Source organism: Chelonia mydas, chromosome 3 (genome assembly GCF_015237465.2).
Source record: "Chelonia mydas isolate rCheMyd1 chromosome 3, rCheMyd1.pri.v2, whole genome shotgun sequence".
In the NCBI taxonomy this organism is placed as follows: Eukaryota; Metazoa; Chordata; order Testudines; family Cheloniidae; genus Chelonia; species Chelonia mydas.
This window is the reverse complement of record NC_057851.1, coordinates 112,132,148-112,148,678: the sequence shown is the minus strand read 5'-3', so window position 1 is coordinate 112,148,678 and position 16,531 is coordinate 112,132,148. Positions and strand designations below refer to the sequence as shown.

The 16,531-nt window shown below is 43.0% G+C and overlaps 2 protein-coding genes across 4 annotated transcripts in view; both read right to left on the bottom strand.

Annotated features, from left to right (window-relative positions):
- Positions 1–16,531, bottom strand: part of LOC102937114 (vasoactive intestinal peptide) — a 61,775-nt gene that overhangs the window by 25,190 nt on the left and 20,054 nt on the right. The gene's annotated exons all lie outside the window — the stretch shown is intronic.
- Positions 3,536–16,531, bottom strand: part of MYCT1 (MYC target 1) — a 33,179-nt gene continuing 20,183 nt past the window's right edge. Inside the window, exon 2 of the mRNA XM_027822776.3 lies at positions 3,536–4,729. Within this exon, the coding sequence (XP_027678577.1) occupies positions 4,197–4,729 (533 nt within the window). The 3' untranslated portion in view covers positions 3,536–4,196. The remainder of the gene's footprint in view (positions 4,730–16,531) is intronic.

The window sequence follows — 16,531 nt, the reverse complement described above, 5'->3', positions numbered from 1 at the left end:
TGACAGAAGGTGAAATGCACTAATAATTTCACCTGCTAAAAAAATAGAATGCATTTTTTTAAACATAAAACACCTCATTAAACATTGACTTGATAGAGACTATTCATGCTTCAATGTATGCTTACCCACTTTCCCGGATCAAGGACATACTGCTCAAAACCCTGCCAGTTCGAACTCCTTTGAGCATATTTCTTAGAAAGATATCCAATCCTGATTTAAAGACTTAAGGTGACAGAGAATCTACTGCATACTGTGGTTCCAGTTAATTACTCTCACTGTTAAACATTTGAGCCTTGTTTCCCATTAGAATTTTTTTAGTATCAGGTTCTAGCCACTGGATCTTATTATCATAGAATAAATGCTGAACTTGACACTATTTATATAACTTTTCCAGCTCTTTATGTCTGCTTTCTACAGCAAGGATTTTACATATAAATTAGCTCTTTCACATGTAAAATGTAGCTTAAGGAAAATCATGCAGTACAGATTATAATTTCTACCTTTATTTCACATTTCAAAGTCTCCACAATGCTTACAAAATATTCATATCCATTATTGTTTAAGCTGTTAGTTAAGCAGCTGACTTCCAAATTGGTTATGCACAAAATATTTCAAATTTTTAACTCCTCTAATCCAGGGAATGTAAAACAGTTTTTGTGTCCAATGAAGATTTCAAGAGAAAAAAATACAGTACATTATAGCTTTTCTTCCTATATTACTTACTAAATATAGTGTAATACAAGGAATAATATATCATGTAAAGCTCTATTGCAAATCCTGCATTTATAACCCATAAGTACATATTCAGTTATTTTAAAATTATCTCTCTGTGAAGGAATTTCTAACACCTTGGTTACACACTGTGGACCAAATCCTCCTTGCTGTTCTCATTCAAGTAGACCACTAAAGTCAATGAGCAAGGGGGGCAGGGTTAGATGCAATTTTTCATGGGCATGTTACAACAGATGCCATTATCTGCAAGAGAGATACTGTGTAAGCCTTTAGAGTACAGTGAAGCCTACTGGGAATCTAAATAAAAACAATAAGAGATCTAATACAATAATAGAAGCCTCCTCCCATAAGAGTATCATTTTACATAGGAATATAAGAGCAGCCATACTGGGTCAGATCAATGGTCCATCTAGCCCAGTATCTTGACTCCTACAGAAGCCAGTATCAGAGTTTCAGAGAGTGTGGACAGAACAGGGGACTTTAGAGTAACCCACCCCTGTCTTCTCCTCCTAGTTTCTGGCAGTCAAAGGTTTAGGGTGGCCCTAAGCATGGTGGTGCATCCCTGACCATCTTGGCTAATAGCAATTGATGGGCCAATTGACCATGAACTTATGTAAATCTTTTCTGAACCCAGTAATACTGTTGGCTTCACAATATCCATAGCAATGAGTTCCACACATTAACTGAACATTGTGTGAAAAAGTACTTCCTCTTGTTTGTATTAAACCTGTTGTCTATTAATTTCATTGGGTGAGCCCTGGTTGCTGTATTATGGGAAAGGGTAAATAACACTTCTCTCTTCACTATTTTAGGGCCATATCCTGCCATCACTGGAGTCAGATGGCGTTTTCAGACCTAGTAGTGTTCTTAGTTTACTCTAATCCATACTTTCTAAAATAAAATGCTGTATGCAATCTGTATGGACAACGTGGAGCTCTAGCAATCAGGTTTAACTTCTTAAAATTAAAAAAAAATTGCACATAAAAAGAACAAAAGCCAGTCTGTCTGATACATTCAAATTAGTTTGCCTTTACAGTTAGAAAGCTGGACAGGTTGTTTAGAATTAATAGTAATGGTTGCAAAGAGAAAATAGCAGGTTTAGAGACTGCAGTGATAAGAGCAGTTATAGTTACTCTGGGCCCATTCATGAGAGGGGCCAGAGTAACAATGCAATGCTGACTGTGGAGGAAGTTTAAGGTGTTATCCACTTTGTCTGTTCCTGAGAGCTGCTCCCATTAACTACAACTGTGGTTGCAGGTCCTCAGTAGATGCACAGGATCATGCCCTCTAAGGATCAGGCCCACTGTAACTAATACCTCTTCCCCTAACCCTCCGTAAGAAACAAAAAGTTCTTAATAAGCCAGGAATGGTAGTGTTGCACAGCAGCAGGGCTGGATTAAGGCAGGGGCTTTAAGGGGGGGGGGGCGCAAAAATAAATCACAGGCAGCGATCTCCGGGCCTCTAAAAGGGGCACTCAGGCAGGCTGCCTGCCTGCCATAGCCCTGCACCACTTCCGGAAGCGGCCAGCTGCTGGCACGTCTCTACGGCCCCTGGTGCGGGGGGGTGAGGAGGGGAAGGAGGTGGCTCCGTGTGCTGCCCTTGCCCCCAGCACCATCCCCGCAGCTCCCATTGGCCGGTTCCTGGCCAATGGGAGCTGTGGGGGTGGCACTTGCGGGGACAGCACTTGTGGGCGCAGACAGCATACGGAGACCCGCTGCCCGCCTCCAAGGGGCGCGCAGAGACAGGCTAGCAGCCAGCCGCTTCTGGGAGCAGTGTGGGGCTATGGCAGGCAGGCAGGCAGGCATCCTGAGCCCTGCTGCACCGCCGGCCAGGAGCCACCTGTGGTAAGCACCTCCCAGCCGGAGCCTGCACCTCACACCCCCTTCTCCACCCCAACCCCCTACCCCAGATCAGAATTCTCTGCTGCACCCAAACTCCCTCCCAAACCCGCACCACCTCTGCACCCCAACCCCCTGCCCCAGGCCCCTCCTGCACCAAACTCCCTCCGAGGAAAAAGACTTGTATACAGGGGTTCCACACAATCTAATAGCCCCTGGCCCACAGGAGAGTTAATCCGGCCCTGCACAGCAGGTGGTACTCTCTAAACTGAAATGCCCTTCTCTGTGTTCAAGTCTCAGACTATCCACCATGGAAATGATCCAGCTCCCGTTGCAGTCAATGGGAGTTGAATCAGGCTCCATGTGTCTGTGCTATCTCCGTTGCTCCCAAGCCTGGACTTCTCACATGTGAATACAATCAGTCACCGCTAAGCCAGTGGGCCAGCATGTTATAATAGCTCTACAGGTCTGACAGTCAAAAACAGGCATTAATCTGTCCTGAGCATCTCCATACTCTAAAGCAGTTTCATTATTTTAGACTGAAGGCTTGACATCCTGGAGTCAATGGGAGTTTTGACATTGAATTTGGTGGGGCCAGGATTTCGCCCTAGACGTCTGAGAAATTTTCTTTTAGCAAAATGCAGGATTTCACTGTATTATACATCAGGAAGGATGAAACGTTAGTACAAACTGAAAAACAATTTAAAGAAAGGAAATGAGTATTCCCATAGAAAAACAGGAAGCTCAAATAAAAAACAGTTGCCATTCACGTTGTTTATCTTAGGGACCAAGACTAGTATCCTTGTAACCTTATAGGGTAATAAAATGTGACCCCTGTTAGGTTGCAGGACGAAGTCCTCTTATAGAGTTATTCCTTTTTCAGTCGGTTAGAAATTTCTCCCGTGGCACAAATGTTGGGACACTCCATCTTTTTTTGCCATATTTTTGGGAATTTGTGGTAAACAGGGAATTTGTGGTAAACAGGACTGGCCTGTGGTCATTTGGAGCCCCCTACAAATATCAAAACAGGGGCCCTAGTACCTGCCACAAGACTGTGACACTAAAGCCACTTTAAACTCTACTTCTTCCAAGGGATTCCTGAGCTATAGGAAACCCTGTGGTTCAGGAGGCATAGAACCAGCCCAGGATTAAGAGATGAAGGAAAGTATCTAATGAAAACTTAAGACTCACAGACAAATGTACAAGAACAAGATTTCTAACAAACATAATGAATGGGTGAACTTTGCAGGAAATTAATAAGCGATTATCAACAAATGGTTCCTCATGTGGCTCGTTTCTTCCTTTAAGTTGCCAGTTTTGTAGCCTGCAGAAGTTTCTTTCTTCTAAACTAAAAGCCTTACAATGATTACAGATTAAAGGTATAATATAAATTTAGAATTACACTGCAGACCAGTTCAGTTGGTGGGGGAGGAGGGGTAAGATCCTTGGGGCTGCAGGATACCACACCTTGCCCTAGCAAATCAGTGTCATCTGTGCATGTCCCTTCTGTTTGCCTGCAGCATGCCACAGCACCAGGGAGCTTCCCAGAGGCCTTTAGAGCATACAGAAAATCTGCTTCAGATGATGGAGAGTCCTCCTTTTAAAGAAACAAAGAAAGACTTCAGCTCAAGAGTCTGGAAAAGCTTTAATGATGGTCTCATAGGCAGGAGGAGGTGTTTGTGTTGAATGACAGATGCGGAGGCTGTTGTTGGACCAGTGGAATTCAGGACGAGTTAAGCTGTTGGTGGTGGTCCCCACAAGGGTAGTGGTGGTGCTGGTGGGAGACAGAGTAATCAGCTGACTGTTAGTTTCCACAGGGAGCGGAGGGCATTGCAAAAAGGGGTGGAAAGTGGAGGCTCGGAAGCTTGACTTTCTTGGGAAGGAGTTGGCTTGCTCCAGGGAGGCTTGTCGCTGGAAGGTGAGGCTGGCCAGGCTGAGATTGCTACGACGTTCACAGCTGTTGTTACGGTAGAATCCAGTCCTGTTGGCAGCATGGCCCTGAGAAGCAGGTCTGGAACGGCGGCTAGAGATTGATGAGCTCCACTGTGAAATGTGCGCACTGGCTCTGCGACGGGACAGGCAAGTAAACAAAGCCCAGATTATCCCTCCAATCACCAATCCAATCACCATGGACACCGAGAAGGCTATTATCATCTGACCTAAAACACAGAAAATAAACATCAAGGTTGCTTTATTTACCATCCAGACTATTCAGTCTAGAAAATGAATTTGATATGGCAGGCTTCTTAAAACGTGCCCAGACAATAAGGATTAAAGATGTTCGTTTAGTGACATTACAGAGGGCACATGCAACTTGTAATTATGGTGCAATAGAAACACAGGGTTTGATGCTGATCTCACTGACACTAGTTTTTAACAGTGTGACTCCAGTCAGTAACTCCTGTTTGATACCAAAGAGAGCGAGGGAAGACTGAAAGTGGCAGGTACTCATGACCTTGCAGGAGGCTGTTAGCACCTATTACAATCAGATGCAGACCAGATGTACAGCTGTACCAGAAAAGCACTGAGATTACTTTGGCAGAGGTGGCCACAGAAACACAAAAAGCTGATGGACCTTTCCCTCCTCCTGACCCCCAGTTTTGGGGACATATATATGTCAAGCTGTCATTGCACAAAGTGTAAATTTCTAGCCCTCTTTACACATGCCTGCACTCTAATACTCAGCATTGAGAGGCTCTGGAAAATATCCTAGCGAGGATAATTTTCTTACCCACATGATCAGCAGTGTAACAGAAAAAGGATCAATTTTTTCCTCAGACATCCCCATCCATTTCTAAAAATGGGTGAGCCACTTCAGCTAACTCTTTACCTATTTCTAGAACTGAGCACAAGCAAACCTTGCACTGAGGTTCTAAAAGGTATGGTGATGTGTGTGTGTGTGTGAGAGAGAGAGAGAGAGTGTGAGTGTGTTTATAATATTTCCATTCACTTCCTATGCTTTTGCATTCTCAGGTTCTAGATAGAACTAAAAGCACCACAGACCTCATATGCGAGCTTATTAGATTTTCAGATATTTTGGACAAGCTCCAAATAAGCAACTGATGTTTTGGAAGTTTAGGTGACCACTCCAGATCCCTAAATATGAACTTTTGGAGTTTTCCCCCTTGACTACTTCTTGCCTGTTACTTCTGCTCTCTGATATATATGGTTCTTAGCAGCATTCCCAAATGGGGATGAACAAGTGAAGACAGGTCAGAGGATAATTGCATGGGATATTGTCTGAGAGCATTATTCCCAGCTGGGAACATTCTGGCATCTATTCAGCTCCAAAGTGGCCTCAGTCTGAACACAGTCAAACTGGGACACCTTTCTGGCCCACAAACTCCTGGCAGAGCATTGTGCTGTATGGCTGACTGAGCCAAAAGTAATGTGGTTTTCCCCTGTCCAATTAATGTTAATAGGAATAGGCCAGCTACATGCAGGAGCCTGTTCTGCAACTCTCAGTTATGGAAACAGAGATCTAAATAGTTACCAGCAGCATTCAGATGAGTTCATATTCATTATACTCCATTCAAAATGCCTTCACAGAGGCACAATGCTTTACAGGGCTCCTCATTTGCATGGTGTGGGGAGCAATTTGTTATGCCCATTTATGTGTCCAAACAGCTTTCCTGGCCATTGGGTAGGAGGGCAGAGCCATGTCTCTTTCCAATTACTGCTCAGTTGCTCCCAGCATGAATCACCTTGAGAACAGCCCATACACTTCCACAAGTGCCAGAGGTGCCACTTGGGTAGCCATGACTCCCTCCTACTTCCCTGAACAACCACGGAAGGGTACAGTCTAGCCCTTATGATGACTTTTTGTCATCTAAACCAGAATACATGAGTGTACTTTGGGGACTGTCTGGGAATTGACTTTCTACCTAAGAGGTTTTATACTGCCACCCATCACCACAGTATCTGAGCAGCTACTCTGTCACTGGGACAGAGGCAAGAGGGCATGCTGTCTCGTCAGCATTTCAACAGCCCTGAGTCCAGCCAGTGACTATAGTGATCACTGAGCCCCGCGGAGAGGATCTGGCCCCAATGACTATAGCCAAACATTTTTACCACCTATACATGCAAGTAAACATTTCACATTATTAAAAACATGCAAAGAAATTGACAAAATATTGAGCGCAGCACTTCAGTCCTTTCCCCAACTGTTACCCATCCAACTAGAACACTCAGCTGTTATTAAACTTCTGTGCCTTTATATGCAAATTAACAAATACAGGGTCAAAGTCCTCTGTAGTGTTATTCCACTGAGGTCAGACAGACTATTGCAGTGTCTACACATTAAATCTCATTTCCTTTCACAAAGCATACATTTTAGCCTCCTCTTTTGTTACTTCAGTCGTTTAGGTGGACACACAGATCCCAATCCCCCTCCCATACACACACCCAGAACTCACCTGCTTCCACAGAAAATGTGGATGCACTGTGGCAACTCTAAAGGGTAACATTTATCCCCATGCAGTGGGCCAGCATAGAGCGTAGGCACCAATGAAGCCCTAAGGGTATGTCTACACTGCAGTTTAACACCCATAGCTGGCCTGTGTGAGCTGACTCGGCCTCGCGGGGCTCAGGCTAACGGGCTTGGATCCTGGGCTCTGGGACCCTGCAGTTAAACAGCCCCTTAGTCTGAGCACCATGAGCCCAAATCAGCTGATGGGACCAGCTGCGGGCTTTTTATTGCAGTGTGGACATACCCAAGGAGCTTTAGTGGGACTTATACGGTGTATAGTCCTTGTGTTAGCCCCCTGCAAAACATGAATTTCATCCAAATGTAGTAAATACTGAAAACTGCATCTATTGATTTGTGAATCTATATCCATCCATTTCCATTCTAGAATGCTCAGTCATCAAAAGCAACAAGTACATTAGAGAAAGTATTACAATGCTTCACTCGAGCAGAACTTGCCACACCTGGGTTTTTCGGGCATTGGTGGCTTTACACAAATTACTGTGACCTCCACGCAGTCCCTCAGAAGAGCTAGAGCAGCTTCAGGCTCTAACTTGCCCTGGCAGATAGCGTCTCCTAAGGAGCTGTGATCAGGGTGCCTGTATGGGCCACACTGAGAATGCTACACTCAGGGCAGAATGCAAGGAATGGGGCAGAAAATCCCCCAACTGGTGGTTTATTCAATAATTAGATTCACCAAGCCAATAACAAAACAGCTTCTGTAATACCACACTTGTCACCAGGAAGCCAAACACAGTCCCCTTTAAGCATTCCAGCCCTTGACTTCCATCTAGACACTCAAGTCTAATATAGTGAGAGGTTATTTAAAACTTGGTTCACCATATGTGAAGTCCACCAATCCCAAAAGACCAGAGACTTATCTCCAGGTCGATATGAGTCTCAGATCTTACCCAAAAAGAAAAGGAGTACTTGTGACACCTTAGAGACTAACAAATTTATTTGAGCATAAGCTTTCGTGAGCTACAGCTCACTTCATCAGATGCATTCAGTGGAAAATACAGTGGGGAGATTTATATACACAGAGAACATGAAACAATGGGTGTTACCATACACACTGTAACAAGAGAGTGATCGCTTAAGGTGAGCTATTACCAGCAGGAGAGCGGGGGGGGGGGGGGGGGGGGGGAGAGAGTCTTTTCTCAGACAATACCTTCAGCAATAGCCATTCAAGCTATCAAGACAGTTCACAGGTGATTTACTATGTGGAATTACAAGCTCCCAGGGGAGATTAGGACAATAATATTATTACACCACAAGTCCCATCTAAATGATAATATCCCCTTTTGATCTCCAAGTCAATAGAATGCAGTAATGAAGCATTATAAGACAGAAATAGAATACAGCATCTACACGTTAATTCGATCACGTTGTTAGATTGCTAATAGGATGCAGATAAACATAGACACATTTAGCCGTTACTCTTTCATTCTCTAACAATACAGGCAAACAGGTTAAAGATTCCAGTCTACTTTAACATGGCTTTGATAGATCTCTGCAAGGAATGGCCCTCTTTACCACTGCAATACCCTTTTGATATGTCCTTAAGGGTTGCTTACGGGTCACCTAGTTTGCTGATTGTTTAACCTTCACTGGCTCAGCATTACAGGAGCCAACCCACCAAGCAGGATTGCTACAGTGTAATCTTCTTCCCCATCTGCCCACCCCTGAGATGTCCACAGCCCACCCTGGGAAGTCCCACAAAGAAGAGCAATGAGAGACCAAGGATCTGGCCCATGGTCTCAATCATATCCTGTCGACACTAGCTTGCATTGGATGGGGGCTGCAAAAGCACCAGGAGGAATCTTGCCTGATAGAGAATTCCTCCTGGAGCTCCCTGCTGCACAGGGAAGTACACCCACCTGTACACCCCTTTGGAGGGACTGTATATTCCCCCCCTTTGGGGTATCTTGTACTTTAGGGGGCACTAAGAGCAGTGCCTACACTTGGCAACTCTGCAAAGAGTGGGTAAGACTTGTTGCATCCTCCCATCCTCTGGCTCATAGCTGTGGCAACTGAACTGTATTTAAAATAAATACACCATTTACCGATTTAGGGTCCAGTCCAGTCCCAAGCACAGTGCTTGCTTTGTGAGTATCTCATTTTCCTTTTGTGTGCTTAGACTCCATCAGAAAGTATAACATCCTCGTGAGCACAAGATCTACCAGCTGCATTGTGAGGTACTGAAAATTGTATTGAAATTGTTAACTCTCGCTTTAAATGCTCAGTGGGTTTTCCTGGTCCTCCATGCCTGGTAGGGGGCTCTGTGTGCAATCTGGGCCTAGTAGCAGTCAGATAGCAACAGACAGGCAGCTTACATTAAGATGGGGTGAATTGTGCCTCTCTGTTTAGGGAGCAGCCTGTTTTGTCTCTCTCTGTTTTTGGTTCTTGTGTTGACAAGGCTCTAGATTTTAAGAAATAAAAATAGAGTTACAGTGCAACCTTTCAAAAATATGTTTTTATCTAACCTTTCTATGTGTATGCCATTAACATAACATGTACCACACCAAGAGGGTAAACAAAGGTTTCATTTGAAAGGCTTCAGTTTCAAATAGTACATTTTAAAAGTAACTAAGTCATTGGTGATTGACAGACCTGGGTAGCCTTGCCAGTGAATTTCCAAACTTTTCTCCAATTGAGGGCTAGATTATCCCTAGGGAGCCTCTTCTCAACCCCCACCCTCTGCTTTATGTCTCATTCAAGGTCCAAGGCAGAATTCCATTCCCTGGGCTCAGAGGACTGTGGAGTTTGCTCCTTCCCTATAATCCTAGGTAGAACACTGCTCTGCGAAGGGTGGCACAGTGGAGCTGGGCCCACGACTAACCCCACCCCACTAGCAAGTTGAACTGACCATCTAAATGGGGGAATATGTAGTGCCCTACAAAAAGATGTAGTAGCAGGTGTGCAAGATGCTTCCCACTGTAGCCACCTGCATGGAACTTGGAAGTTGGAACATGGGCTGCAGGAGGAAAGAGTTTGGAAAGAAACCAACTAATCAGTCAGTGTGCACATCCTGCAAATACTAGCTGAAGTTGCAGCACCTTTGTAAACAGTAGCTTTAATAAAGACAGGGGGGCTGGAACAATTTGTATAGTGAGGGTGCTGAGAGCCATTGAACCAAACTGTAAACCAGGGGTAGTCAATAGGCAGATTGTGGGCCAAATCTGGCCCGCCAGATGTTTTTGAATAGACCCCAAAATATTTTTATTTATTATTAGCATTATTCTTATTTTTTTTTATTATTTTCTCCAGAGTCTACCAAGAAATCTGGACCTTGACAAAAATAACTGACTTAACCCTGTATATCATGGAAACCTCTTCAAGCCCCCCCATATTCCAGCACCTATGAATAAAGATCCAGATTAGCTTTTCAAACGTGGAGTCCACTCATATTGTTACCTGGCACGTGAAACATCCAGAACTCCCCCTGGGGTGAGGCAGCTCCTTACTGTGGACTATAACTAAAGGACCTAATTAAAGACCATTGAAGTCAGTTGAAAGATCCCTGTTGATTTCAATGGCATTTGGAGCAGTCCCAGATACTGCAATCTACTCTAAGTTTTTGGGCCACCACATTCTTTTATTACTGTTTTATTAAAAAGGGGAATAATTTAGTAATCTTATCTGAAATTTAACAAAGGTTTTTGTTTGGGAATATTAACTCAGTGTCAAGCAGGAGAATCCTTGCTCTGAATTCAAGTGCACAGCCTGCTGTAGAGAAGGATTTATTCATGTTAGGGCAAGCCTCTATTTCTCCACAATAATTGGGAGGGATTCCCTCCCCCACTAAAATCTCACAGCAGCTGCACAGAACATAAAATAAATAAATAAAGTGCTATGTACCAGACAAGCAAATTCTACTGTATGGGGGCTCTAGCAGATTCATGCACAGAGCATATCATGTTCAAGCTGCTTGGCTTTGGTTGGGGTGAAGGAGGATACATCAGAAAGAGTCTGTTGTACAATGAAGAAGGATTATTTTTGCCCCTTCCCTTTTTAACTTCTTTCCCTCTCACGTTTCTGCAAGCATTTCCTCCCTTGTGCTGGGGCAGTGGATCAGCACATGTTGACGAGACAAAACTTGATTCAACCCAAAGCATGCATGCTAGTTGGAGACTCATTTTTCCCTACTGCCCAATCCATGAACTACAGTGTTTTGAAGCTAGAAACAATGGTTAATCGGGTATTTTCACACCAGCCTATCTCAGGCATGCAAACTTACAGACTGCAAGCCAGCCAAATGGTCTTCTTCATCATAATTTTGCCTTAATGCTAAATGAAATAATCTGTGATATGGAAAACCATACTTGAGCAGGTGTTTGAAATTTAGTGTAGAACACGGACTAGTGGACAAAAGATGAATTGCACCTGCATCCAATCAGCAAACTCTTAAATAACTGGAATAGAGAAACTGAGAATTGTGACTATTCTGCTATAATAAAGCAATCTCTTCTCAAGTGAGGTTGTCAGCTGAAGTTCATTCTGTAGTCTGATTCATGCAACATCACAAGCAACAAACTAAATACATTTTGCTAGCACTGATGAAGTAAGGAGTTGAACCTGCTAGGGTTTGGACTTTGCTTCTAAGAAGCCCAGCAAGGTACTTGAGGCTCAGATCAATAAGCTAACCCATGTGGCATACACCGTTGTTGCTGTGTGTAGTTTGCCAAAACAACGTTCCTACAACTGACAAGTGTTTAGAATTATTTTATTCCCTGATCTTTATCACCCTCTGATTGTTTGTAACAAAGCCCTGATTCAATAGACTGAGTGAATCAGTGGGTTGGCAGAATGAACCAGCTGCGATCTTTGTCATGGCAAATGTTGGAAAAGGGTCACAGTGTGGTGATGGTGAAAAGAACAGAAGTGATTGCCCGCAGCACAGACTGATTCAGGTAATTGGGACACTGGGAGGCTTACACAGCTGGCCTGGATGGTGGTGGGTTAAGTAGGCAGCTACTTAACACTCCTCTACCTGAAGGGTTTCTAGAAGCTTCCAGAAATAAATCATTAGCCAAACTGAGTAAACAGGAAAATCATGAGTCCCTGAGGTGGTGTTATTATGTTTGCCACCCGGAGAACAATGCTCTTGAACAGAGGTTTACATTTCATAACCAAGCCACCTACCTAGTAACAAGATTGCCCTCTGCTGGCAATCTATAGTGATGAAAGTAGAGCAGCAGATAAAATAGTTCAGACGTTGTTATGCTAGAAGTACTCACAGCAAACGTTCAGGAGATGGAGAGCACCACGACCAATGCTCTATTTGGTAACTACCAGAAACTCAGGAAGATTCTGAGCTCTCTGGTGTATACTCTTGGGTTAAAGTCCTGCTCAGAGTTTGGAACGCTCATGTGCAGGGGAAATGTTCAAACAAACTTTGTGAAGTACTGTTTACAAGGGATTGGTGACTTTGTGACTGTTTGCATGAAACTCTATCTGTCTTACAGTTGGAGCACTAAACTTGCTTTGTAGCTACGTTACCGGTCTTTGTTCTTGATAAAAAGCTGAAAAGAAAAGTTTAAGATGCCATATGAAAATCATAAAAACCAAGTCAGAGCCAAGTCTTGATTTCGCTAGTGACCAGCATTGAAAGGGATAATAAAGACAGAGTAATTGTAATGACCAAGAGGAAACATCTAGACATCACCGTGTTTTAGTTTCCTGACAGCAGCACAGTCGTTTAAAGAACTAAGCAAAGCGGTAACTGGCTCTTCTAAAGAATCCTGTGTGAAGGCAGTCGTAGAAACTGTTACTTCAGGGCTTCAGCCTATTTTCCTAAACGCTATTGAAATAGCAACAAACAGTTTTCATCTGCTCACGTGTGTGGTGCACAAGCCTCTAGCACAGCATTGCTGTCTGTCTTGTAAAGACAGAGTCGGAGTAGCATGCACTTTTAAAGAATTTAAACCAATTGAATGTACTGATACAGTAACATAATTCCACAGTGCAATATTGAATAACCTTTTATTGTAGTAACTACTTAGCTAATAAGACTATCCTATAAAACTGACAGTAAAATCATTTACACTTTTGATAAAGTATTTAACAGTGCGGTTAAAATGGAGGCTTCACAAATGAAGAGGGATTTCTTTAATGAGGTACGTGGCAGTTAGCAGCACATTACAATAAAGAAAATGTACAGTATTGGATCAAAGGTGCAGATCTTCAGCTTGATGTAAGGACTTGAGAGTATGTGATACTTTTAAAAGGTCCTGAATATTAACACCTGAAATTCTATAATATTTTTGTTGGCTGCCTGATGCTGAAGGAAATCCTGTTGGAACCTAAAGCATTAGAGACATTTCTCAAAAACAGTCTCTCATTAAGTAGAAATCTGTGACCACTGAAATGCTGCCAAGGTCAGTGGAGAGAATTCTGCTGATGGATTTAACTTCTGCATCACCAGTTCAAAAATATCCCATGTGTTTCCTTAATGAATCAACTTATATTCTCCATTCCTTGTTCATATTGTCTCATTTCCCCCCATTATTTCCCCTCCAGGTATTTCTTGTTTTCACCTGGAGATTTTCTAATTTTTTAGCAGTTAGTGCCTTTTGTTGAATACTGACTTCAGGCTGGTAACACAGAGGGACCCCTAGTCTAACCTATATAGATTCTTATAACACTCTCATCATCATAAAATCTGATTTCCAGTCACTAGTATTAAATTTAGTGTAGCAAGGAAATTAGAAATTGCATCTTCCTTTTTCTTTTCCTTTTTTTTTTCTTTCTTTTTTTTTGTGCATGCCATTTTGAGAATACAACTCTAAGTTCTCATCCAGTGGTAATGGGCCCTTCAATTAATTATCTGTTGCTAAGTGTTCTGTTTCTCATTTTGCCTCAGTCTTCCTATGTGATCTTGGGTAAAAACACTTGACCTCTCTCTTTCACAGTTTTCCCCTCTTTAAAATGGGAATAATACTACCTACGCTACAGAATTGTTGTGAGGCTTAATTCATTAATGGGGTGTAAAGGGTGATGAGACCATTACACGAAAGGTGTTGGTATAAATTCTGAATAGTACTATTATTATTGCCTGTAGCTAGTATAATACAATTTTAAAACTACATATTTAAAAGTATGGACATATCAATTAAATATTCAAATACACCCATGAGTCATATAATTTCTTAAATAAATGTACAAGTGTAATATATTCCATTTCCCACGCAAAGAAATAACCTTAACTTTGCCTTCATATGCCTTCCTGGCCTCATTCTATAGAAAAGGGAGATTTTTACACACCCTGCTACATATTACAGGTACAGCATGGACACACCCTGCTACATATTACAGCACACCACATATGACCCACAGATCATCTAGTTTGCTCACCTGCTCTGGGCCAGAAATACTAACATCTTACCTCCTACCCTCTGTGAGCCGACTGGAAACTTGAGCCTCCTGCAACCCAGCATCCTACTTGTGTTAAGAGGCCACATATTTCTCCATAATCTTCAAACTCCTCCATTTACAGTCTCTCTTGGTTGTATGTATGTGAGTAAATGGTTGTCTAATTTTATCTGGCAAAATATGGTGTTTCAGTGACTCAGTCATTATTTAACAATAATGCTTTATATATATTCAGTATACGGGGACAAAAAGAACCATGATCCCCTTCTAAAAGCATTCTTAAAGAAGTCATTTGTAAAATCGCCATGTCTGGAAAGGCGTGTTCTCAGATTTTCAGAAGAAAGTATGCTGCACCCTAAGAGTTAGCTTTTTGCATTTTGAAATGGTAAAGGTGGTGGCTTGTTTCGGAAGAGTCAATAGAGGGCTGATTGTGGATCTTATAATGGAGCACTGGTTGCAGCCTTAGCTATAATATGGCTCCATATTCAATCGCCTAAATTAGACTCATGCAAGAAGTTAAAATTCTGCTAAAAAGAGTGAGGAAAATACGAGTCAGTACTAAACTGTGTTCCGTATGATACTGAACTTCTTTCACTTCCTCCCCCGATACAGGGCATAAGATTAGGTTATGTGTGGAAGGATAGTCTTATAAAGCACAAGACTGTGACCCAGACAAATTAGCTCTATTTAATGCTCTTCCACGTACATCTCTTGTGACTGTGGGCAAGTTACCCTGCCTCTCCGTGCTGCAGCTTACTCATCTGGAAAATGAGGACAATAACACTTGTAATAATAATACATAGCTCACAGGAAGACTGAAGCTAACTTTATGAATGTAGGAGGAACACTTTGTTTCATGCACTTTAATGTTAAAGCACCCCAAGGTAATCAGATGGAAGCCGCTTGGTAACAACAAAGTATTATTCTTCAAAAGGCTTTAAAATGAGGGGCTCAGTAACAAGAATCACTGAAGAACAGTTCTTGGCCCTATGACATGCTGGTCAGATATGATACTGGATCCTGCTAGATTTTGACATGTTTGATCCTTAAATCTAGAATTCACCTGCGTGTAACTTACCCTCCAGAGAAGAGAGAGCACAATGAGAGCTTGTTTCCTTGTGTTGCTACTGATGCAGACACATTCAAACGCTGGCTGAGTCCTTGGCAGAAGAAATACCCTTGACCTCCTCCTAAACCACTTCCAGGGCTTGGAATCTTTTCTCAAATGAGAAAAATCCATGACCCTTTGGGGAGCTATCAGCTGTGGGAATAAACAGCAGCCCTCACCTGAGCAACATAGTAACTGTTGCACACATTTTTTTGGCAAATACAGTGTAAAATATATTTGATTAACTTAACCAAATAATACTATTAAGCAAGGTTTTCTTGGCCTTTCTCCCTCCTACCACTACACTTGGTCTTGTTCCTCCAGTGGAATGGTTGAGCCCTGAGAAAGCAGTGATTGTATGAGCAAAAGGATCAGGAAAGTAGCAGTTAGCAGAAGGCAACATACATAGGCTGCAGGGACAGCACACAAGCATGAGATCATGCCCCCTCACCATTACTGAGTTTGTTTTCACCCAGCCACAGCCACTGTAATGTTTACTTCAGGTTTAGCAGAAGAATGGCAAAGGGAAACTAAGGGCATGGCTGCACTTGCAGATGTAGAGCGCTTTGAGTTAAACCCACCTTCGGAGAGCGCAGTAGGGAAAGCGCTGCAGTCTGTCCACACTGACAGGAACAAGTGCACTGGCATGGCCACATTTACAGCACTTGCAGCGGCATTGGGAGAGGTGCATTATGGGCAGCTATCCCACAGAGCACCTCTTCCCATTCTGGTGCTGTGGCTTGTGGGAAGGGGGCAGGGAGTGCGGGGCATTCTGGGTCCTGTCCCAACACCCCGTGATGCATCAGTTCGCATCCCAGCAATCCCTATACTTCCATCCACGTTTGGCGCCATCTTTCAACGTTTTTTGTACTGCGCACTCTGTCTTCCTTTTTGGTCTGCGGGAATGGATCCCGAACTGCTGAGGAGTATGCTGACGAGTCTCGCCAGCACTTCACGTTTGACAGTCGAGTTATTTCTTATGATCCAAAGTGACAGTGAGGGCTCCAACGACGA